Source organism: Micropterus salmoides, unplaced genomic scaffold, assembly GCF_014851395.1.
Source record: "Micropterus salmoides isolate LMB-PRFRI ecotype aquatic unplaced genomic scaffold, ASM1485139v1 Ms_hic_scaffold_7, whole genome shotgun sequence".
Taxonomy (NCBI): domain Eukaryota; kingdom Metazoa; phylum Chordata; class Actinopteri; order Centrarchiformes; family Centrarchidae; genus Micropterus; species Micropterus salmoides.
The window spans coordinates 38,623,638-38,648,822 of NW_024044459.1; the positions used below are offsets into that span (position 1 = coordinate 38,623,638).

At 54.7% G+C, this 25,185-nt stretch overlaps 2 protein-coding genes across 5 annotated transcripts in view; both read right to left on the reverse strand.

Annotated features, from left to right (window-relative positions):
• The window catches only part of LOC119891536 (dynamin-1-like), a 30,061-nt gene extending 29,482 nt beyond the window's left edge, over positions 1-579 (reverse strand). For all 3 annotated transcript variants that reach the window (XM_038703253.1, XM_038703254.1, XM_038703255.1), the window contains exon 1: positions 135-579. In XM_038703253.1, coding sequence (XP_038559181.1) covers positions 135-295 — 161 coding nt within the window. In that variant the 5' untranslated portion in view covers positions 296-579. The remainder of the gene's footprint in view (positions 1-134) is intronic.
• Positions 580-2,935: 2,356 nt separating this feature from the next.
• Positions 2,936-23,682, reverse strand: fam160b2 (family with sequence similarity 160 member B2). 2 transcript variants are annotated; one of them, XM_038703278.1, is made up of 18 exons: positions 23,489-23,682; positions 22,788-22,866; positions 22,625-22,710; positions 16,913-16,996; positions 16,732-16,836; positions 15,641-15,760; positions 13,915-14,097; positions 13,537-13,736; positions 12,764-12,881; positions 12,580-12,656; positions 11,804-11,960; positions 11,544-11,713; positions 9,890-10,018; positions 9,178-9,268; positions 6,419-6,574; positions 6,203-6,343; positions 6,013-6,113; positions 2,936-5,282 (listed from the first exon to the last, which is right to left on the reverse strand). In XM_038703278.1, the coding sequence occupies exons 1-18, from the start codon at positions 23,537-23,539 to the stop codon at positions 5,180-5,182; spliced, it is 2,151 nt and encodes a 716-aa protein (XP_038559206.1). In that variant the 5' UTR covers positions 23,540-23,682; the 3' UTR covers positions 2,936-5,179. The 2 variants fall into 2 exon arrangements, with proteins under 2 accessions (XP_038559206.1, XP_038559207.1); XM_038703279.1 differs by lacking the exon at positions 23,489-23,682 and adding an exon at positions 23,308-23,463.
• Positions 23,683-25,185: the final 1,503 nt, after the last annotated feature.

Here is a 25,185-nt window from a genome sequence, read left to right on the forward strand (position 1 = left end):
TAGATCCTGTTTATTATTCAGAACCACTTCATGTTCAGCGGGTCAGCCGGCCTGCAGGCAGCCGGGCGGCTCGCTCTGACAGGGGGGTCAGGAGTCACGACCCGACTCGGTTCGGTTCGGACAGATAGACTTACTTGCCCACGAAGTTCTCCAGCACCGAGCTCTTCCCGGCGCTCTGCCCGCCCACCACCGCGATCTGCGGCAGGTCCAGGCTCGAGTTCTGGCCGATGGAGGCGAAGGCGTCCTGGAGCCGGTTCACCAGCGGGATGAGCTCCTCCATGCCCCGGTTCCCCATGGCGGAGAGACGGGCGGGGAGACAGACAGGTGGATCGGGGAGAGAGACGGGTGGAGGAGCTGGAGGCTGCTGGTGGAGGAGCGGGCAGACGGGCCGGTTGCAGCAGCTGATCCGGGCTCACCTCATGACGCGCTGCTCCGCGTGCAGCTGATGAATCCGATCAGCTGATCGATGATCAGTGAGAGAGATGTGACAGAAATGTCTTTAATGATGCTGATGCTGTGACCTTCAGCTCCGCTCTCCTCTTCCTCCTGTGCAGAGTGACCAGCCCGCAACACCCCGCACACATCCGGAACGCACCTTCACAATAAAAGCCCTTAAATAACGTGAGTTTAAAACCAGAGCCGGTTCTCCTGGATTAGAACCAAGAGTCTGGGTCCACAGCTCAAACTCTGAATCTTCCTGCTGAATCATTAATAGCTGCAAGCATTAGGCCTGGGGCTGCCTGAGACAGTGTCTCATAATAATAACAATAAGGCTATTATTATTATTATTAGGCTATATAATAATAATAATAATGATAATAATAATAAGGCTATTATTATTATTAGGCTATAATAATAATAATAATAATAATATAATAATAAGGCTATTATTATTATTAGGCTATAATAATAATAATAATAATAATAATAATAATAAGGCTATTATTATTATTAGGCTATAATAATAATATAATAATAATAATAATAAGGCTATTATTATTATTATTATTATTATTATTATTATATGAAGCCATTTTTCTACAGTTACGCTTCACACAACAGGAGACACTTCATTTCCTGCATTCTTTATTCAAGTTAGGGTGACAGCTCAAAACATAAAAATATAATGAATCTAATGCAGTAATCAGCTTTTGGACGACGCACATCTGTTTCTTCTTGTTTCATGTGTTATTCAACATTTCTTATTGCTGTTTTTCTGAACATTTTTAACAAAAGCTTTCAAAAATAGATGGAGACATTCTGACCTGTCCCCAGCGTCCCCAGCGTAAAAGACACCTGTCTGTCAACACTTTAAAATGTCCCGCCCCATCCAGGCTGCGATTGGTCGGTTCATGACAACCGAGCTTCTCTTCTTCTGGGAGAATCAGTTCTGACTAGTGAACTCACGACTGATCAGCTGTTTCTGCTGTCGGCGTCTGGGCCGGTTGTGCTGAGAATTTCCTGATGGCGCTCATTTGTGCAGAGAAAAGAGGTGGATGCAGATCTGGGCAGGAAGCCTTCATCAGCTGTTCTGCTTCTCAGATCCTTTGCTCTGCACGCTGATCAGACGGTTCTGCTGAGCGTAATAACATGTTAACAAGCCTTCATAAAATATATCCTTCCAATCATTTATCCCCATTGATGAACCCCACAGAGGATATTAGAGCGTTTAAAAGCAGGATGTGGACCCAGGGACCAGCTCGCAGGTCTTCAGACAGAGGCCCCCCCCAGCGGCTCGGGGCCACAGCTCCGGTGAAGGTTTCTGGAGAACCCACTGAGGTTCCCTGTTACTCATCTCTTTTATTGTGAAGGGTACAGGCCCGACTTCCGGTGTGTTGGTGTTTACCTGCAGCAGTTTGACACGTGAAGGAGGGAGAGGAGGGGAGGAGGGGGGGGGGCAGCAGGAGGCGCCACCAGGGAACCTCCAGCTCCACATCATTTATTGATTAGTGACTCTCAGGAGGCAGCGCCAGTCTTCACACTCAACCAATCACATCTCTCCCATCTTTCAGGACAGCCAATCAGTGAGCTGAGCTCATCACCGCAGCGTGCTGCCTTCAAGTCAGAAGGAATTTACTGTAAACCCCAGTTTCCTGACCTGCAAACTGTTGGTAGGAGGATCGATAAGAAAACTGACAGAAGAAATAAATGAGAAAATGTCTGAAACCGATCAGAAACTAACCAATCAGATTTAAACCGATAAGATTTAAACCATCAGAAACTAACCAATCACATTTAAACCAATCAGAAACTAACCAATCAGATTTAAACCGATAAGATTTAAACCATCAGAAACTAACCAATCACATTTAAACCAATCAGAAACTAACCAATCAGAAACTAACCAATCAGATTTAAACCGATAAGATTTAAACCAATCAGAAACTAACCAATCAGAAACTAACCAATCAGATTTAAACCAATCAGAAGCTAACCAATCAGAAACTAACCAATCACATTTAAACCAATCAGAAACTAACCAATCAGATTTAAACCGATAAGATTTAAACCAATCAGAAACTAACCAATCAGATTTAAACCGATAAGATTTACAGGAGCAGGAGGAGCAGCTGGAGCAGCAGGAGGAGGAGCAGCAGCAGGAGCAGCAGGAGGAGGAGCAACAGCAGGAGCAGCAGGAGGAGGAGGAGCAACAGCAGGAGCAGCAGCAGGAGCAGCAGCAGGAGGAGGAGGAGGAGGAGGAGCAGGAGCAGCAGGAGGAGGAGGAGCAGCAGGAGGAGCAGGAGCAGGAGGAGCAGCAGGAGGAGCAACAGAAGGAGCAGAAGGAGGAGCTCTGTGTTAGTATTTGTGGAACATTTTGCTGGTGAAGCTTTGAAAGAACAGATGAACTGATGACAGCACTCTCCTCAGAACAAACGCCATCATGAATCAAAGGAAGTAAAAGGCTCAACTTTAAAAACACAAGACGATCAAAACGTTTCAGTACAAACAGACTTTAATGGAAGATTTTCTTTTGAACTTGATCAAAGTAAAAGTCAGAAATAAAACGTAGTTCATGTTTGGTTTCACAATCACAACTCAGTGTTTCTGACCACAGCTGCTGACAAAGCTTCACTGATGGACAGACGGTCAGTCCTGATGATGTCACAGGTCAGAGGTCATCACATCCACCAGGCAGGTCACCTGACCAGCACTGTGTACTGCGTCCAGCTGCAGAGTACGTGGAGGAAATACTCGTAGTAGTACATACGGAGTATGCAGTACGCAGTACATACTGAGTATGCAGTAAGTAGTACATACTGAGTATGCAGTACGCAGTACATACTGAGTATGCAGTACGCAGTACATACTGAGTATGCAGTAAGTAGTACATACTGAGTATGCAGTACGCAGTACATACTGAGTATGCAGTAAGTAGTAGGCAGTACTATGTAGAGCCCGACCGATATTATTGGCCGATATATGACTATTAAAAAAGAAACCTAGAGTCGGATCCTTCACTCAGGTGTTGCATACTTTGCCCACCAGAGGGCGACCAGCTGCAGCTCTCCTGTTAACAACACTGCTGGACCACAAAAACCACAGAAGGCAGCGTGTAGAAACAGCAGAGGGCTGTGTGAGCGGCGAGTCACGTTAATTACACGACTTTAATGATTATAATAAAAACATTCGTGACTTGCTGACCCTCCCGTTGTTCCTCCCAGCAGCTCACAGCAGGTTGATGCTTCGCTAGCTGGCTGCTGGAAGCTGCTGACAGACGTAACTGTAGATTTATTTCAAACAGTGAGGCTGTTTTAGTGAACGCTCCTCTCATTTGTCTCTAGTTCATCACTTCTAAATATTCTCTAACATCACGTAACGTTACAGCAGCTAACACTGCCCGTTGCTAAATTAGCCACAAAGCTAACGGCGTGTTTATCAGTGGAGGAGCGCCAACAGTAATGAGCCGTTAAACTATAGTTTCAGACGTATTCTAAATATCTCTGCAGCCGCCTGTCTGCAGTTAGTCTGCGTGTCTGAAATGATTAAAGCAGAGCGGACATGTAAAAACATGTGAGCTGAATCGAACACGGCTTCCTGTAGCTCAGGCTCTTTGTGTGACGTAGATGTGAAATGCTGTCGGAGCGGCGCTGGTTGTGGTTATAACGTTAAATGAAATCTCAAAGCTGCAGGTCCTCGTTGTAGAGAGTCGTGTTGTATCAGATGCATTCAGCAGCAGCTCACTGGATCCTAGACGCCATGATTCATACCGACGGAGGTTAAACGGTCTCTCGTAGCTTTGGTTAGAATCAAAGAGTGAAGAGATGAGCTGGATGTGCTAATGTGGCAGATTATGTGTTCAGTGAAACACGTTTATTCGCTGAAAAAGTTGCACCTCCCAGCAACAAATATTTATTGATGTGAATTGTTTAATGTTCACTGTTTGAGACTGTAAACTATTTTATTAACCTAATCCCTTTAGGAAAAGGTTTTATAGCCCACATACACACCAGCTTTCAGTATCGGCCTGTTCTAAGTGTAGTTTATGCAGTAAAGGGGTCTGCTGTCCAAATCATTCTCTAAATCTAAATATCAGCTCATAAATTGGCTCTTTTTCACTTCAATATCGGCATCGGGCCCCAAAAACCCATATCGGTCGGGCTCTAGTACTATGTAGTAGGCAGTACGTTGGAGTGTGCTTTAACCCAGCCGTGGTCTCAGACCTCCTGCAGGTCTGACAGGGACCTGAACTGGGACCTGGACTCAGATCTCGGTCCTGCCGAAGTCCATCTGTGGCGTCTGACCTTCCTTCCCCTCACTGAGTTTCTGTCTTCTTCACTGGTGTCGTCTTTCCTGATTGGTTACAGTAAACTGAAACTATAAATAACTCAAACTGTGGTGTGATGTCACTGTGATGTCACTGTAGAGGGTCAGTGAGACGGTTCATTAAGGCACAGACGATGAGACGTTCAGGGTCGCCTCAGAAACCCTGCAGTCAAACAGGCTTCAATCAGGGTCTGACCCAACGTCCCAAGGTTAAAATGTTCCGGTGAAGGTTCTGAAGGGGGTCAGAGGGTTCTGAGAGTCCAGGTGGACCAGCTGTACCTGCTCCAGGTCATACAGGTGTACCTGTCCCCAGGTACTCAGGTGTATCTGTCTCTGCTTCAGTGTGTCCTCAGGGTGGAGATCACATGAACCAGGCGTACCTAAACGTGTACCTGTCCCAGGTGGTCCAGGTGGGTCACTCCTGGTCCAGGGGCAGTTTGACGAAGGCGATGGCAGCCAGCTCCTTACAGAACTCCTCAAGGATGATGAGTCCTCTCAGCAGGGTCAGGTGCTCCAGTCTGAGGACACACACAGGTAACACAGTTAAAAACACAGGTAGCCGCAGGAAACGCAGGGTACCCACAGGAAACCACGGGTACACACGGGTAACACAGGAAATGCAGGTACCCACGGGTAACCACGGGTACCCACGGGTAACCACGGGTACCCACAGGAAACCACGGGTACCCACAGGTACCTACAGGTAACCCAGGTAACCACAGGTACAGAACTACTGACGGGACGACCTGTTCTCGTGATCATTACATCATCAGTCAGTAGGTTAGACCTCAGGACAGGAAGCTCCTGAACCTGCTGACATGATGAGGTGGTGAACCACACACCTGAGATCAGGTATCATCTGGGTTTCTTTTGATCAAAGAAAGGTTTTTCATCCGCTGCACCATCACCACTGGCTTTGGTTGGAGGGACCTGGGTTCGATTCCCACTGTGACACGTCCACCAATGTGTCCCCGACCCCATGTACAGCCCATGTACAGCCGCTTTAAGTTGCTTTTTAGCATGACGGGGCACTGGAAGGTCTGGGACTCGAGTGGACACAGGTGGTCAGGGCTGTGCAGGACTGAGAGGCTCCACCCGGCTCAGACTGGGTACGCTGCCCCAGCTGAAAGAACCCAGACCTGCAGAGGACTGACCCTCTAAATCTACCTGCTTCTCCGCTGAGCTCAGATTTCCAAAGGTACTGCTGATGTACCAGCAAGAGAGCAGGTGAGACAGACAGGTAGTTACCCAGCGCCGTGGTTCAGTCCCAGCAGGTGTCTCCTGGCGTTCAGCAGTCTGTCAGGGAGGTTGGAAACCCGCTGGATCCTCTGCATCAACTCTCCCATCAGCTGACGGAGACACAGACAGAGCGATGACTACCTGAGACAGACAGGCTGACCCCGGAGCAGTGAGACAGGTACGTGTCTGACAGTCTTACCCTGATGAGGACGGAGAAGAGCGACCTGGAGCAGTGAGACAGGTGTATGTAGGGGTTGAGCAGGTATTCGTGCAGCAGCGGGTGGCCGAAGGACGCCAGTCTGGACAGAACGGCGGTCAGCTGCAGGTTCAACTCGTACGGCTGAAACACAACAGACCATCAGCAACTCCCAGAATGCACCTGGGACAGGTGTACAGGACAGACAGCTGTGTCTACCTGCTCCAGCACGCGGCCCAGTCGGTCGAACAGAACTTTCAGCAGGTGACCTTCGAAGAACTCCTCCCCCTCACCTGAGGAGGAGGAGGAGGAGGAGGGAGGAGGAAGAGCGAGGGGCCAATCCCACGCCTGAGAGAGAGACTGACACTCTGTCACCTAGGGAGGAGGAGAAGGAGCAGAAGGAGGAGAGGGAGGATAGGGAGGAGGGGGAGGAGAGGGAGGAGAAGGAGCAGAAGGAGGATAGGGAGGGGAGGGAGGAGGGGGGGGGAGGAGAAGGAGGAGAGGGAGGAGGGGGAGGAGGAGGGGGGAGGAGAAGGAGGAGAGGGAGGATAGGGAGGAGGGGGAGGAGAGGGAGGAGAAGGAGCAGAAGGGGGAGAGGGAGGATAGGGAGGGGAGGGAGGAGGAGGGGGGGAGGAGAAGGAGGAGAGGGAGGATAGGGAGGTGGGGGAGGAGAGGGAGGAGAAGGAGCAGAAGGAGGAGAGGTAGGATAGGGAGGGGAGGGAGGGAGGAGAAGGAGCAGAGGGAGGATAGGGAGGAGCAGAAGGAGGAGGGGGAGGAGATGCTGCCATGAGTGCTGACGACTGGATCAGTGTGGATTTGATGTAAAACTTTAGTTTGTAACCTGGACCCTGTTTTCACGTTCTGCTGTTAAAACGACGCAGCTGGAAATGCAGCTGGAGACGCCGCAGGAGTCCGCTAACTTCCTGTTTAGCCCTCCGCTAACTTCTTGTGTAGCCTCCCTGCTAACTTCCTGTTTAACCCTCTGCAAACTTCCTGTGTAGCCTCCCTGCTAACTTCCTGTGTAGCCTCCCTGCTAACTTCCTGTGTAGCCCTCTGCTAACTTCCTGTTTAACCCTCCGCAAACTTCCTGTTTAGCCTCCCTGCTAACTTCCTGTTTAGCACCCGCAAACTTCCTGTTTAGCCCTCCGCAAACTTCCTGTTTAGCCTCCCTGCTAACTTCCTGTTTAGCACCCGCAAACTTCCTGTTTAGCCCTCTGTAAACTTCCTGTTTAGCCCTCTGCAAACTTCCTGTTTAGCCCTCTGCAAACTTCCTGTGTAGCCTCCCCGCAAACTTCCTGTTTAGCCCTCTGCAAACTTCCTGTTTAGCCCTCTGCAAACTTCCTGTGTAGCCTCCCCGCTAACTTCCTGTTTAGACCTCTGCAAACTTCCTGTTTAGCCTCCGCAAACTTCCTGTGTAGCCTCCCTGCTAACTTCCTGTTTAACCCTCCGCAAACTTCCTGTTTAGCCTCCCTGCTAACTTCCTGTTTAGCACCCGCAAACTTCCTGTGTAGCCCTCTGCAAACTTCCTGTTTAGCCCTCTGCAAACTTCCTGTTTAACCCTCCGCAAACTTCCTGTTTAGCCTCCCTGCTAACTTCCTGTTTAGCACCCGCAAACTTCCTGTTTAGCCCTCTGCAAACTTCCTGTGTAGCCCTCTGCAAACTTCCTGTTTAGCACCCGCAAACTTCCTGTTTAGCCCTCCGCAAACTTCCTGTTTAGCCTCCCTGCTAACTTCCTGTTTAGCACCCGCAAACTTCCTGTTTAGCCCTCTGCAAACTTCCTGTTTAGCCTCCGCAAACTTCCTGTGTAGCCTCCCTGCTAACTTCCTGTTTAACCCTCCGCAAACTTCCTGTTTAGCCTCCCTGCTAACTTCCTGTTTAGCACCCGCAAACTTCCTGTGTAGCCCTCTGCAAACTTCCTGTTTAGCCCTCTGCAAACTTCCTGTTTAGCCTCTGCTAACTTCCTGTTTATCACCCGCAAACTTCCTGTTTATCAACCGCAAACTTCCTGTTTAGCCTCCCTGCTAACTTCCTGTTTATCACCCGCAAACTTCCTGTTTATCAACCGCAAACTTCCTGTTTAGCCCTCTGCAAACTTCCTGTTTAGCCCTCTGCAAACTTCCTGTTTAGCCTCCGCAAACTTCCTGTGTAGCCTCCCTGCTAACTTCCTGTTTAACCCTCCGCAAACTTCCTGTTTAGCCTCCCTGCTAAATTCCTGTTTAGCCTTCTGCAAACTTCCTGTTTAGCCTCTGCTAACTTCCTGTTTAGCCTCCCTGCTAACTTCCTGTTTAGCCTCCCTGCTAACTTCCTGTTTAGCCTCCCTGCTAACTTCCTGTTTAGCACCCGCAAACTTCCTGTTTAGCCCTCTGCAAACTTCCTGTTTAGCCCTCTGCAAACTTCCTGTTTAGCCTCCGCAAACTTCCTGTGTAGCCTCCCTGCTAACTTCCTGTTTAACCCTCCGCAAACTTCCTGTTTAGCCTCCCTGCTAACTTCCTGTTTAGCACCCGCAAACTTCCTGTTTAGCCCTCTGCAAACTTCCTGTGTAGCCCTCTGCAAACTTCCTGTTTAGCCTCCGCAAACTTCCTGTTTAGCCTCCGCTAACTTCCTGTTTAGCCTCCGCTAACTTCCTGTTGGTAAAATAAAGCCTGTGCGGCTCAGACGAGTCTCGGGATTGTGGCGCTCTAAAGAAAGTTTCCACCGTGTTCCAGCCACTGGTTTGGACGCTTGTGAAACTGGCTTCAGAGCACAGAGCGCTTCTGCGACGTGTAGTTCCATTCCTCGTGAGGTCAGGCTAGGCGCAGGGTACACCGTGGGGCGGTAACCGACGGCGTTGACCTGACCATTTTGTGTTTCCTGTTTACAGAAGGTCAGAAAACAGTGATGGAGCCGAGGCTGATGCAGAAAGTCAGTTTCCACAGCAACGTGTGAACACAGGGCCCAGGTCAAAGGTTAAACACCAGGTTACAAACGTGAGTCCTGACCAGCGTGTGAGCGTCGTGGACGTACGACTCGTATCCTCCTTCCTGCAGCAGGTGAGCTGAGCGAACCTGGACAGGAACCAAACACAGGAAGCTGCACACACACACACACACGCACACACACACATCGTGCATGTAGAGGTTTAGTATCAGAATAAAGCTGAATGTGAGAAGAAGAGATGACGATGATGCCTCTCAGATAATAAGTTCACTTTATCGACAGACGAGCCTGGCTGAACCGCGTCATCCCGCTACAAATACAAGCAGCTGCTTCTGTTTCGCCGGGTGTCTGTCTGACAGGATCAACAATATATCCTGTTTACCTTTCTACCCACAGTAATATCATTCTGTTAAACTCTGAGTCTCCTTTTGTTTGTGAACAAGCTGCATCAAACAGCTTGTAGGCTACTTTCTAACCTCCACCTCACAAGCACATGTTTTCTTTATTTCAGCCGGTAATGACCGCCACGCCGTTTGTTGCTGATCAAAGAGTTCAAACCATCAAATAACAAGGCTGTTATTGTGAAACATCTGCAGGGCGGCGGCGTGGCGCCAGCAGCGTGATGGAAAGGCAGGAACCAGGAGCCGGACCGCCCTCCAGCGCAGCTGCTGAGAACGGCTGTTATCGTAAACTGCTGCTGAGTCCGGGTCCACACAGCACTGAGGAGGGCTGAGCTGGAGCTGACCAATCAACAGGCTGCCCACAGCAACTTACCTGTTGACCACATCAGCAGCTGATCCCAGGCCAGAGGGAGGAGGAGGAGCGGAGGAGGAAGAGGAGGAGACGGGAGCAGGAGGGAGCAGCTGACCGTCGGAGAAGAAGAAGGGGTCCTCCTCCAGGTCACTGGAACACAGACACAAACACGCTTAACGCACCCAGCACGCCGTCACTTCCTGTCTGGGCCTCTGCTGCGCCTCCTGTTCCCCTTGGCGTCCAGACGGTGGAGCCTTCGAGCAAACATCCTCAGAAATACATCTGAGTACAGAGCTGGCGGACTGGCCGAGGGACGAGGAGTCAGACACTGAATCAGACGGCTCGCAGCGGACGGGCGACCTCGCGGCGTCCCGACAGAAAGACGAGCCGTTAGCCGTGTTTGTTTACAGTGTTGTTGCTGAAAGATGCTAACGGGACGCAGGCTAACGTGCCAACAGTTCATGACTTCATAATCTGACACGGTGGCCGCCGCAGTTTCTTCAGATTTTACCACGTTACAGTCTTCAGTTCTATAACGCCCCCCCTACACCCCACAGTGCTGAGCTGAACGCCGCCTGGAACCAGCATGACAGAAGGACGTCTCCTGGACGTTCGTTTAGAACATAAACACCCTCACTTACTGTGCGTTCAGACCAAATGCAGATTTAGCCTTCGCGTCCCTTCTCTCACATGACTGACCGCTGAGGTACGGCACCAAAACAAACATTTAGCCGGGACTTACTTTCAAGACACGGATCGAACTGACGGCAGCACGAAGCTGATTTGTTAAAAGTGTTAAGTCAGGTCTGTCAGCCGGATGACAAGCAAACAACTTTTAAAATGCTTGTTTTCTGAATGGAGTCTGGCTCGATCTGGGCTGCGCTACGCTAACATGCTCACAGTAAAGTACAAAGAGTCTGGAATCAAGTAAGCAGGGCTGCAGCTAATGAGGATTTCTGTAGTTACTCGATTAGTCGACAAGTCACGATTATGTTTGTCTCCCCCTAACACTAATTAAAGCATTTAACTAATTAAATATCTGTCAAGTGAATCACTGATCTCCAGCACAGACCAACGAGCCCACGTTCCCATCAAGTGAACGAGGTTTACTGTTCAGGATCAACGCCAGGGAAGAAGACAGGACGGCGTAGGCTCCTCCTGTAATTCACTGATTTACACTAACTTTTGAAATACTGCTTTTATATAATAAAAGCAAATTGAAAGCAAGCAGTAAAACCACAGCTGTTCTCTAACGATGTCTGTTTAGAACATCAAAGCAACGGGAGTTTATTTTCCAAAGTGCGGTTTTATGAGCGGAGAATGTTCTGCAGGCTGCATCATGAGCCAGATGTTCCCTGATGAACCCTCGTTACTAACAGACATGGCAGCGTTGTGTTGGACACATCTGTGCTGCGGCGTTCATGAGAGCGAGAGACGCTACGGCGCTGATCTGCAAATGGTAAAAGAAAAACCTAACATCAGTATGTGGCGCTCAGCGCTGATAGATGGCGTTTACAGAGATGGCGTTTAAGCGCCGTGTCCCGTGCGCCTCCCAACTACTTTGTCTGTTACGGCGCCGCGTAACTGTGTCCGCTCAGGTCTCCAGACCGGAGAGACTCACAGCTGCTGCTGGACAGTGATGTCATGTTGTGATGTCATGTCCTCTGTGACTCACCCGCTGTCCTCGTCGGTCTCGTTGCCCTCGGCGTGACGCTCGTCCTGTCCCGCTGCAGGTGGACACAGGTAACTACGAGTCTGCAGGAAACGCAACACCAGCAGGTCCAGAATGTCCCTGTGAGGCTTCTGTAGCAGCTCCTCCACCAGAGACAGAGACGCCATGCTGATCTGAGGACAGCCAGACAAACTCAGGTGTGACAACGTGAACCGGCTGGACCGGACCCTGTCCGGCTGCGGGGCTCCCGGAGCCGCACTCACCTGGTCAGAGATGTGGTCGCAGCGCCGCAGCAGCAGGGGCGTCAGCGTGTCGGTCCTCAGCAGGAAGTGCACCAGCTGATCCAGCAGAGACCGGGACCGGACGAGTCTGACCGCAGCACAGAGGAGGGAGGTGGAGACCAGGACCACCTGCTCACACCTGAACCACACACACACCTGCACGTCAGGGACGGGACCGCAGCTACTTCCCGCCTCCTTGCAGCTACTTCCCGCCTCCCTGCAGCTACTTCCCGCCTCCCTGCAGCTACTTCCCGCCTCCCTGCAGCTACTTCCCGCCTCCCGCCTCCCTGCAGCTACTTCCCGCCTCCTTGCAGCTACTTCCCGCCTCCCTGCAGCTACTTCCCGCCTCCCGCCTCCCTGCAGCTACTTCCCGCCTCCCTGCAGCTACTTCCCGCCTCCCTGCAGCTACTTCCCGCCTCCCGCCTCCCTGCAGCTACTTCCCGCCTCCCTGCAGCTACTTCCCGCCTCCCTGCAGCTACTTCCCGCCTCCCTGCAGCTACTTCCCGCCTCCCTGCAGCTACTTCCCGCCTCCCGCCTCCCTGCAGCTACTTCCCGCCTCCTTGCAGCTACTTCCCGCCTCCCGCCTCCCTGCAGCTACTTCCCGCCTCCTTGCAGCTACTTCCCGCCTCCTTGCAGCTACTTCCCGCCTCCCTGCAGCTACTTCCCGCCTCCCTGCAGCTACTTCCCGCCTCCCTGCAGCTACTTCCCGCCTCCCTGCAGCTACTTCCCGTCTACAAGGTGAGACTGAGGCGACTCACCTGTGCTGCAGCTGAGGCTGAACCAGATCCACCAACCAGAGCCGGCCAACACACCCAGCTAGCTTCACCGCCAACACCTGCGAACACACAGCAGCTGAGAGAAAACTGCAGATAGTACTGCAGTACTGTCTGCAGTACTATCTGCAGTACTGCAGTAGTACTATCAGGGTGCAGGTGTGTGTACCTCAGGAGCTTCTCTCATCAGGTGATCCAGGAAGTCAAACCAGGAGAAGAAGTTGGTCATGTGATCCGAGGCCGGAGACGCTGACCTGAGATCAGAGCTGCAGCGCGAGAACTGAGAACTGAGAGAACACAGATAGAGTACTGCAGTACTACAGTGTGTAGAGTGTGTGTTACGTAGTGAGTAGTGTGTACTGGGTGGTGATGGCGCATAGATAAGATGCTTCCCTTTGGTGTGGCAGACCTGGGTCCAGGGCGTGTGTTGTGTACTGCGTGTACTGCGTGTACCTCCAGGGCGTGTGTTGTGTACTGCGTGTACTGCGTGTACCTCCAGGGCGTGTGTTGTGTACTGCGTGTACTGCGTGTACCTCCAGGGCATGTGTTGTGTACTGCATGTACTGCGTGTACTGCGTGTACCTCCAGGGCGTGTGTTGTGTACTGCGTGTACTGCGTGTACCTCCAGGGCGTGTGTTGTGTACTGCGTATACTGCGTGTACCTCCAGGGCGTGTGTTGTGTACTGTGTGTACTGCGTGTACCTCCAGGGCGTGTGTTGTGTACTGCGTATACTGCGTGTACCTCCAGGGCGTGTGTTGTGTACTGCGTATACTGCGTGTACCTCCAGGGCGTGTGTTGTGTACTGCGTGTACTGCGTGTACCTCCAGGGCGTGTGTTGTGTACTGCGTGTACTGCGTGTACCTCCAGGGCGTGTGTTGTGTACTGTGTGTACTGCGTGTACCTCCAGGGCGTGTGTTGTGTACTGCGTGTACTGCGTGTACCTCCAGGGCGTGGGGGGCCAGCCCTGCAGCTCTCCAGGATCCAGACTCTCCAGAGGCAGCAGGGAGTGAAGCTCCAGCAGCCTCCCGGCCAGCAGAGCTCCCAGCTGGGTCCGATCACTCAGGACCTCCCCTGAGGATCCGGACCGCAGCCCGGCCAGCAGCAGGAGGCCCTCGTAGGCCTTCAGACTCACCGAGCTCCTCTGTGGAGACACAGGGGCCCGTCAAACAGGTTTCTGGGCTTCCTGTTTTACTTTGAAGCTTCCTGTCCCCGCCCCTCTGTTCTCAGGGGAGGAGGCGTCTCACAGAACCTGGACTGTCAGAGACCTCCTGGATGCAGCACACACAGTTTACGTGCTGACGTCATGTGACCTTACTGACCTGACTCCTTGTGAGCTGCAGCAGGGCCCGCAGCAGACCGGACTCTGATTGGACGGGGCTGCAGGTGGATGATTCTGATTGGCTGGAGAGGGGTGGCGGCGACTCTGTCCTGTGACTGGATGCTTGTGCGGAGAGCTGCGATTGGTCAGAGGCTGGTGTCCCGGCTGCCGGTTGGTCCACAATCTATGGCACAAAGCTGCCGTCAGACAGGAAGTCCCAGAGACACTCACTTCCTGTTGGATCAGGAGCCGTTTCTCAGACCCAGAACCCCGTTCTCTCAAAGGTCACGTTGTTAGTATGTCAGAGCGCCGCTCGGCCGCACAGCCTGCTATGATTACTAACGTAAAAACAGGCCGTGTTAATAATTCAGGGCCTATTAGCCTAAAGCGGCGGCTGCAAATCCGTCTGCCAAGCTGATTGTAAGGACACTTTTGCACATGCTCACATGTGTCACAAACCTACGGACGCTTCGGGGGAATCCGATCGCACGTTTTTTCAGACGAGGTCACGCAGGCCAGAGACTCTTCTGAACGTCCTTCAAAGTAAAAGCTCTCGATAAACTCGACATGAAGCACTGCTGACGGATTTATTAGATTAGCTCTGGAAATAACGCTCAGCTCACATCTCTGCTATCAGAAACTCCCGTGGTCGTCTTTCACACCACAAAGAGTTCGCTTGAAAGCGTACCAGGACGCCTCTCCGAGGAGGTCTCCGAACGCCCGTTTGGTCCGGGTTTGTCCGCACCAAGGGGGCCCACGAGCTCTAGTGCGGTTCAACGGCACTGAAGGAGGCAGGTGATAACGGCAGTTTCATACGGCAACTGTTTGTTCCAACGTGACTCAGAGAGACAGAGTAACCACGCTGCGTTGTGGGCGTGGCTTTCCGGTCCGCTGCGTTGTGTTACCTACAGAGGTCCATCACGTCAGTCGGAGGTGGGACCAGAACAGGTTCACACGGTGTGGTGAACGCTCTGCTTCAGCTGCCGAGTGAAGCATCTCGCTCTACTGGGTCTCTGCTGGGCGCCGTCTGTGTCCCAGTAAGCAAACGAAAACACTTCACAGGTTCAGTTTAAAGGCTGGCCAACAAAAACAAAACCAGGTGACGCCTCTCGTGTTTAATAAAGTTTGTGTGGTGTCGGCTTCTGTCAAGCTGAAGGCCGAACACGTGAAGGTGCAGCGTCACATGACACGTGACTCTCACGTGTCATGTGACCGGAGCGTAATCGCAGCCTTTGCGTTTTCTCACATCGCTACAATATCGCAAATGCACCGTAACGGACAGCTGCCTCAGAAGCGCCACTATAAGGCATCTCCGTTAACATCGGTTTCAACCAGCCTCTAGGGCAGCACTGACGTGTGACGTCAGCACGCCGTCGTGCGTCTCTTCTGGCCGTCAGGACAGACGCCAGCTAACTAGCTACTGAAAAGACAAACAGACGCCTCAGAAACCAGAACAGTCGCTGGCCGATGTGACAGTTCAGGGTTTAGTTCTCGCTGACTTCGCTGATCAAAGCGAGAAAACTACTAAGAACTTGTGTACGAATTCGGCTTGTCTGTCGCCATCTTGGCAGTTTATTCGTAAGCTGCCGCAGCTGCAGCCGCACTGGTTTATGGGTAACAGGCAGCATCAAAACTGGCCGTCACGGGAGCAGGAAGACAGAAGTCTACCTGCATTGTGGGTCAGCTGTGAGTTAGTGGACAGTGAGGTCAGTGAAGCTGCCGGTTACCTCTAGGACGTATCTGAGCGCGTGCGGATCCTGTGTGACTCTGGAGCAGACGGCCAATAAGAACTGAGCTTCCTCCTTCTCAGTGTTGGAACCAGGAAGTGCACAGAGACGAATCAGCTTCTAGGGGGTGGAGCAGGAGTGATGTCATACAGTGAAGTCATCAGCACAGTGATAGTCACATGATTGACAGCAGGTATGTCTCTATTGGCCCTCTGGCATAACCGCACATCTCTGGTATCCACACCGAGGCTAACGTTAGCTCGCTCGCTGTCACCTGCTAGCTAGCTCGCTGCCACCTGCTAGCTAGCTTGCCGTTACCTGCTAGCTAGCTCGCTGTCACCTGCTAGTTAGCTCGCTGTCACCTGCTAGCTAGCTCGCTGACACCTGCTAGCTAGCTCGCTGCCACCTGCTAGCTAGCTCGCTGCCACCTGCTAGCTAGCTCGCTGCCACCTGCTAGCTAGCTCGCTGCCACCTGCTAGCTAGCTCGCTGCCACATGTTAGCTAGCTCGCTGCCACCTGCTAGCTAGCTTGCTGCCACCTGTTAGCTAGCTCACTGTTACCTGCTAGCTAGCTCGCTGCCACCTGTTAGCTAGCTCACTGTTACCTGCTAGCTAGCTCACTGTTACCTGCTAGCTAGCTCCCTGCCACCTGTTATCTAGCTCGCTGACACCTGCTAGCTAGCTCACTGCCACATGTTAGCTAGCTCGCTGCCACCTGCTAGCTAGCTTGCTGCCACATGTTAGCTCGCTGCCACCTGCTAGCTAGCTCACTGCCACCTAGCTCACTGCCACCTAGCTCACTGCCACCTGCTAGCTCGCTGCCACCTGCTAGCTAGCTCACTGCCACCTAGCTCGCTGCCACCTAGCTCGCTGCCACCTGCTAGCTAGCTCACTACCACATGTTAGCTTGCTGCAACCTGCTAGCTCGCTGCCACCTGTCACCTGTTAGCTAGCTCGCTGTCACCTGCTAGCTAGCTAGCTGCCACCTGCTAGCACTTCCTGTTCTTGGTGAGCTCGTGGAAGCCGTCGCCTCAGGTGTGCGGTGATGCCAGAGGAAAGTGCCTGGCAGGAGGCTGAACCAGGTGAGCTCACCTGAACAGGTCTGTAGACGCTGACCAGCTGCAGAAGAGGCCTCTGCATCTGAGACAACAGCTTAGAGAAGAAGATCAAGACCTGCTGCACCATACCTGGAGGATACTGGGGGGGGGCAGGAGGAGACGTTAAGCGTGTAAAATAAAGACGGCGGTCTGCTGCGTGTCACAGTGAGCTGTACCTGAGCTTTTCCCAGAGTGCACAGGGTCTCCAACAGTTTGTGCTGCAGCAGATACTCAATACAAGGTCCGGTCTGCTCCTCCCCCTGCCGTCAACACACAGATCAAACAGCGATCAGTGATGAAGTCTCCAGGCGAGCCCACCTTGTGTGGATCTGATCAGCTGTTTGTGTTTTTTCCCTTGTTTGTAAAGAGGGCGGAGCCGACCTACGCCGGTGAGCCCCGCCCTCTTTAAAAACAAACGTTTGATGAATATTATCAGTAACAGCACTGCTAACATGTAACATGAGCGTGTTCCTGAATTTGCTGGATACAGCCTCTGACACAAACATGTCATTTGTACTTTTACATGCTGAACTAAAAACGTTTTACCAGCAGCTGAAATTATGGCTGTCAGTACGACTTTGTGTCACCAAGACATTTTGGTTGGATTTGTTTATCTCGTTAAGCAGAGCCAGAGGAGCCCTGATCCTCCCTGATGAGGTGGTTTCTAATGGAGCAGAAACAGTGAGCTCACACTGTCCTGGTGTCTGTGGTCACGCTGGATGCTCTACATGTTTGTTAGTCCAGATCAGCCAACCCTCCCAGGAAAATACTGGATTACATCATGCAGCACCTCATTTCTGCATTCTGTTTGTTTATTAATCTACAGATAACAACAATAATTATAAAAACATGTTTTAACTTAATAATTAAATAAATATCATTTCTTAATTATCTGTCTAAAGAAACCTGATTTCTTGACTCGCAACTCTCTGCTGTCTCTCAGAGGACATCTTTGTCCTGTCAACTCTCACCACTAGACTGAACCTTTAAAGAAAGAGGAAGCATCTACAGACTGAACAGCAAGGGCCCCACCACAGGCCCTCAGGCCCCACCCACAGGCCCTCAGGCCCCACCTCAGAACCTCAGGCCCCACCCACAGGCCCTCAGGCCCAACCCACAGGCCCCACCTCAGAACCTCAGGCCCAACCCACAGGCCCTCAGGCCCCACCCACAGGCCCTCAGGCCCCACCTCAGGCCCTCAGGCCCCACCTCAGAACCTCAGGCCCAACCCACAGGCCCTCAGGCCCCACCCACAGGCCCCACCACAGGCCCCCAGGCCCCACCTCAGAACCTCAGGCCCAACCCACAGGCCCTCAGGCCCCACCCACAGGCCCTCAGGCCCCACCTCAGGCCCTCAGGCCCCACCTCAGAACCTCAGGCCCCACCACAGGCCCTCAGGCCCCACCTCAGAACCTCAGGCCCAACCCACAGGCCCTCAGGCCCCACCACAGGCCCTCAGGCCCAACCCACAGGCCCTCAGGCCCCACCTCAGGCCCAACCCACAGGCCCTCAGGCCCCACCACAGGCCCTCAGGCCCAACCCACAGGCCCTCAGGCCCACCTCAGAACCTCAGGCCCAACCCACAGGCCCTCAGGCCCCACCCACAGGCCCCACCACAGGCCCTCAGGCCCCACCTCAGAACCTCAGGCCCCACCACAGGCCCTCAGCCCCCACCCACAGGCCCTCAGGCCCCACCCACAGGCCCTCAGGCCCCACCTCAGAACCTCAGGCCCAACCCACAGGCCCTCAGGCCCCACCCACAGGCCCTCAGGCCCCACCCACAGGCCCCACCACAGGCCCTCAGGCCCCACCTCAGAACCTCAGGCCCAACCCACAGGCCCTCAGGCCCAACCCACAGGCCCTCAGGCCCCACCTCAGAACCTCAGGCCCAACCCACAGGCCCTCAGGCCCCACCCACAGGCCCTCAGGCCCCACCTCAGGCCCTCAGGCCCCACCACAGGCCCTCAGGCCCCACCTCAGGCCCCACCTCAGGCCCCACCACAGGCCCCACCACAGGCCCTCAGGCCCCACCACAGGCCCCACCACAGGCCCTCAGGCCCCACCTCAGGCCCAACCCACAGGCCCTCAGGCCCCACCACAGGCCCTCAGGCCCCACCTCAGAACCTCAGGCCCAACCCACAGGCCCTCAGGCCCCACCTCAGGCCCTCAGGCCCCACCTCAGGCCCTCAGGCCCCACCTCAGAACCTCAGGCCCAACCCACAGGCCCTCAGGCCCCACCTCAGGCCCCACCACAGGCCCTCAGGCCCCACCCACAGGCCCTCAGGCCCCACCTCAGAACCTCAGGCCCAACCCACAGGCCCTCAGGCCCCACCTCAGAACCTCAGGCCCAACCCACAGGCCCTCAGGCCCCACCTCAGAACCTCAGGCCCAACCCACAGGCCCTCAGGCCCCACCTCAGGCCCAACCCACAGGCCCTCAGGCCCCCAGGCCCCACAGGCCCCACCACAGGCCCTCAGGCCCCACCTCAGAACCTCAGGCCCAACCCACAGGCCCCACCACAGGCCCTCAGGCCCCACCTCAGAACCTCAGGCCCAACCCACAGGCCCCACCACAGGCCCTCAGGCCCCACCTCAGAACCTCAGGCCCAACCCACAGGCCCTCAGGCCCCACCACAGGCCCTCAGGCCCCACCTCAGAACCTCAGGCCCAACCCACAGGCCCTCAGGCCCCACCTCAGGCCCAACCCACAGGCCCTCAGGCCCCACCCACAGGCCCTCAGGCCCCACCCACAGGCCCTCAGGCCCCACCTCAGGCCCCACCTCAGGCCCCACCCACAGGCCCCACCCACAGGCCCCACCCACAGGCCCTCAGGCCCCACCTCAGAACCTCAGGCCCCACCCACAGGCCCTCAGGCCCCACCTCAGGCCCTCAGGCCCCACCTCAGGCCCTCAGGCCCCACCTCAGAACCTCAGGCCCAACCCACAGGCCCTCAGGCCCCACCCACAGGCCCAACCCACAGGCCCTCAGGCCCCACCTCAGAACCTCAGGCCCCACCCACAGGCCCAACCCACAGGCCCTCAGGCCCCACCTCAGAACCTCAGGCCCAACCCACAGGCCCTCAGGCCCCACCACAGGCCCTCAGGCCCCACCTCAGGCCCAACCCACAGGCCCTCAGGCCCCACCTCAGGCCCAACCCACAGGCCCTCAGGCCCCACCTCAGAACCTCAGGCCCAACCCACAGGCCCTCAGGCCCCACCACAGGCCCTCAGGCCCCACCTCAGAACCTCAGGCCCCACCCACAGGCCCTCAGGCCCCACCCACAGGCCCTCAGGCCCCACCTCAGAACCTCAGGCCCAACCCACAGGCCCTCAGGCCCCACCACAGGCCCTCAGGCCCAACCCACAGGCCCTCAGGCCCCACCACAGGCCCTCAGGCCCCACCCACAGGCCCAACCCACAGGCCCTCAGGCCCCACCCACAGGCCCAACCCACAGGCCCTCAGGCCCAACCCACAGGCCCTCAGGCCCCACCTCAGGCCCCACCCACAGGCCCCACCTCAGGCCCCACCACAGGCCCTCAGGCCCCACCTCAGAACCTCAGGCCCAACCCACAGGCCCTCAGGCCCCACCTCAGGCCCTCAGGCCCCACCTCAGAACCTCAGGCCCAACCCACAGGCCCTCAGGCCCCACCTCAGGCCCCACCACAGGCCCTCAGGCCCCACCTCAGAACCTCAGGCCCCACCCACAGGCCCAACCCACAGGCCCTCAGGCCCCACCTCAGAACCTCAGGCCCAACCCACAGGCCCTCAGGCCCCACCACAGGCCCTCAGGCCCCACCTCAGGCCCAACCCACAGGCCCTCAGGCCCCACCTCAGGCCCAACCCACAGGCCCTCAGGCCCCACCTCAGGCCCTCAGGCCCAACCCACAGGCCCTCAGGCCCCACCACAGGCCCTCAGGCCCCACCTCAGAACCTCAGGCCCAACCCACAGGCCCTCAGGCCCCACCCACAGGCCCTCAGGCCCCACCTCAGAACCTCAGGCCCAACCCACAGGCCCTCAGGCCCCACCTCAGAACCTCAGGCCCAACCCACAGGCCCTCAGGCCCCACCACAGGCCCTCAGGCCCCACCTCAGGCCCAACCCACAGGCCCTCAGGCCCCACCCACAGGCCCCACCTCAGAACCTCAGGCCCAACCTCAGAACCTCAGGCCCAACCCACAGGCCCTCAGGCCCCACCTCAGGCCCCACCTCAGAACCTCAGGCCCAACCCACAGGCCCTCAGGCCCAACCCACAGGCCCCACCTCAGAACCTCAGGCCCAACCCACAGGCCCTCAGGCCCCACCTCAGAACCTCAGGCCCCACCTCAGGCCCCACCACAGGCCCCACCACAGGCCCTCAGGCCCCACCTCAGAACCTCAGGCCCAACCCACAGGCCCTCAGGCCCCACCCACAGGCCCCACCACAGGCCCTCAGGCCCCACCTCAGGCCCCACCTCAGGCCCAACCCACAGACCCTCAGGCCCAACCCACAGACCCTCAGGCCCAACCCACAGGCCCTCAGGCCCCACCCACAGGCCCTCAGGCCCCACCTCAGAACCTCAGGCCCAACCCACAGGCCCTCAGGCCCCACCTCAGAACCTCAGGCCCAACCCACAGGCCCTCAGGCCCCACCACAGGCCCTCAGGCCCCACCTCAGGCCCAACCCACAGGCCCTCAGGCCCCACCCACAGGCCCCACCTCAGAACCTCAGGCCCAACCTCAGAACCTCAGGCCCAACCCACAGGCCCTCAGGCCCCACCTCAGGCCCCACCTCAGAACCTCAGGCCCAACCCACAGGCCCTCAGGCCCAACCCACAGGCCCCACCTCAGAACCTCAGGCCCAACCCACAGGCCCTCAGGCCCCACCTCAGAACCTCAGGCCCCACCTCAGGCCCCACCACAGGCCCCACCACAGGCCCTCAGGCCCCACCTCAGAACCTCAGGCCCAACCCACAGGCCCTCAGGCCCCACCCACAGGCCCCACCACAGGCCCTCAGGCCCCACCTCAGGCCCCACCTCAGGCCCAACCCACAGACCCTCAGGCCCAACCCACAGACCCTCAGGCCCAACCCACAGGCCCTCAGGCCCAACCTACAGGCCCTCAGGCCCCACCTCAGAACCTCAGGCCCAACCCACAGGCCCTCAGGCCCCACCTCAGGCCCCACCACAGGCCCTCAGGCCCCACCTCAGAACCTCAGGCCCCACCCTCAGGCCCCACCCACAGGCCCCACCACAGGCCCTCAGGCCCCACCTCAGAACCTCAGGCCCAACCCACAGGCCCTCAGGCCCCACCACAGGCCCTCAGGCCCAACCCACAGGCCCTCAGGCCCCACCACAGGCCCTCAGGCCCCACCTCAGGCCCCACCACAGGCCCTCAGGCCCCACCTCAGGCCCCACCTCAGGCCCAACCCACAGGCCCTCAGGCCCAACCCACAGGCCCTCAGGCCCCACCTCAGGCCCTCAGGCCCAACCCACAGGCCCTCAGGCCCCACCCACAGGCCCTCAGGCCCCACCTCAGAACCTCAGGCCCAACCCACAGGCCCTCAGGCCCCACCACAGGCCCAACCCACAGGCCCTCAGGCCCCACCTCAGAACCTCAGGCCCCACCACAGGCCCTCAGGCCCCACCTCAGAACCTCAGGCCCAACCCACAGGACAATCTGATATGTTCCTATAAACACAGAAAACCTCCCGTCTGAGAGATAGGAGGAGGCCCCCAGGAGCCCGCGGGGGCCAGTCTATCAGAGCCATCCACACTGAAGTCTCCATGGAAACGAGTCCAGGCTGCGGCTGATTGGACGGAAATATTGAGGGAGGTGCATCACTGACACAAACTGCTGATGATGCGTGAAAAGTGATGGGAAGGAGTTACCTGTCCAGGTGTGTGCATTACCTGCTGCTTCTCCTCGTACACCAGGATGTCCAACATCTGTCTGAGGTGCCAGGGGATCTCTGTCTGTCTCACAGGACGGCTGTCATCTGCACACACACACAGCGGCTGACTGTGATTGGCTGGTTCTGACAGGTAAGAGTGTCTGCAGGTTAAAGCTCCTCACCTGTCGTCTCGATGTAATAGTTAGTGACGGATTTCCAGTGATCCACAAAGGAGTCCAGAAGGTCCACCGTGGGCTCCCTCTGAGAGACAGGGACAGAGTGAGACAGAGACAGGGACAGGTAGAGACAGAAAGGTAGAGACACGGACAGGTAGAGACAGAGTGAGACAGGTAGAGACAGACACAGGGACAGACAGAGACAGACAGACAGAGACAGAGACAGGTAGAGACAGGTAGAGACAGAAAGGTAGAGACACGGACAGGTAGAGACAGAGTGAGACAGGTAGAGACAGACACAGGGACAGACAGAGACAGACAGACAGAGACAGGTAGAGACAGACACAGGGACAGACAGAGACAGGTAGAGACAGAGACAGGTAGAGACAGACACAGGGACAGACACAGGGACAGACAGAGACAGGTAGAGACAGAGACAGGTAGAGACTCCTCCTCCAACATTCCTCCACGTCACCACCAACATACCTGCTGCAGGTAAACAGACTCTAACTTTAGCTTCACTTACTTTAGCAAACTGGTTTCTGTTAGTTTCCGGTGTCAGTGTTAATCACACGGTCCTCCCAGACAGACAGACAGGTAGAGACAGACAGACAGGCTGTCCTCACCTTCACTTCAACTTTATTTAACTTTATTTACCTGAGCTAACAGAAGCTAACCGTGCTAACGTTAACTAGCTGCTAACTCACCGTCTCCAGCGCGTGCAGCAGCATGCTGGTTAGCTTACTGAACGTCTCCATTCTCCCGCCAGAACCGAGCGACACCGACTTAGCCCGGTTAAACCCGGTTAAACCCGGTTATTTACCGGACAGCTACCGTCTCACAGAGGCATGTTGACAACTAGACCAACAGCTGACCGCGTCAAGCTGAAACCACGAAACTGCACACATCCGGGCGACTTTCAAAATAAAACACAAGCGCAACGTCAGATATCGCATCCGGTTAGGAGATTTCAAAATAAGAGTTTAGATAACACGGACGGGGTAGTGAAGTACAGTGGGTACGGAAAGTATTCAGACCCCTTTAAAATTTTCAGTTTTTCTTTTTTAATAAATTTGCAAAAATTTCTACATTTCTGTTTTTTTTCTGTCAAGATGGGGTGCTGAGTGTACATTACTGAGAAATAAAATGAACTTTTTTGATTTTTGGAAAATGGCTGCAATGAAACAAAGAGTGAAAATTTTAAAGGGGTCTGAATACTTTCCGTACCCACTATAAATATGAGTGCTTAATTATTCTGAAAAACCTCTAGTTAGTTTATGTGGGTCAAACCTAAAGGCCTCCAACTAAAGACATGGATCAGAATCAACTTTATAGGTCAGGAAACACAAACTAGGAATCTGACTTTGGATCGTACTTTGCTCTCAATGTACACAGGACAAGAGTAAACAAACAAGAGTAAACAAAGGCTCTTTTACAGACCACAGCTCAATTCCTTCGTCATTTCGGCCCTCTGCTGGTGGTCTGTCCTCTCAGGTGTCCACTGCTAGGGTTTGTCTTCTTGGGCTCAACTACAACACAGCAGGACGAATGTAGGACAGGCTGCGCAAGCTCAAGTCCTTTAATGTGTGCTGCAGGGTGTTGTACATTTTAACAGTCTGTTTCTAGTACAGTTTTCTCTGCAGGTACCTGTTGGGGCAGCAGCGTCAGGATGCAGGATATGCAGGCACGTGCACACAGAGGGCCTTTCCAAAACTAGACCCGCACCATTTCCACTCCATCACAGAGCTCCAATCCCAATGTCCCCCCTAAACCCTAAGTCCTGAACCCTCACAGACTTCACTGACGTCACTTGGAAAGTGATTGAGTTTAAGAGGCTGTGAGGGCTCAAAATGCTGTAAACAGAAACGGGACAGCACTTTGCCACTTTATCACTCTTTATTTGATGTTTTTGCCTGATGTTTAAGTCCTGCAGACTCTCGCCCTGCAGAGTGGAGGAGAGGTAGTCTAAATGTCAATATATATTTGTAATTAATCAAAACACTATTGTTGGTCAAACAGACTCATTAAGCAAAAACTAAAGTAAATAGTTGAATAAACTCAGTGTGTGATGAGGTGACTGCTTTCCTCTGACTTCATGTGTTCTATGCAGCATCTTAAGTTAAGAAAACTTTCAACAAGTTTAACATCAGCGTAGGTGTTTACTGTTTTCTTCTTCTCTTATAACGCGGATTTGCCGTGACATTTCTCTCGCTTCCGGGCTTTCCCCGGTAACCCATGTGTTTCACGTCATACCGCTATGAACTGTGGGCAATCCCCTCAGCCAAAGTCTGCAGAAATACGGACTTACAAAAAGTGTCTATAAAGGGCTCAAAATGTCCGCGAGAGAGCCCTCGCGCACTTGACGATTCGACAGTGGGAACCACCCTCTCCCCCCAGTGTAAAC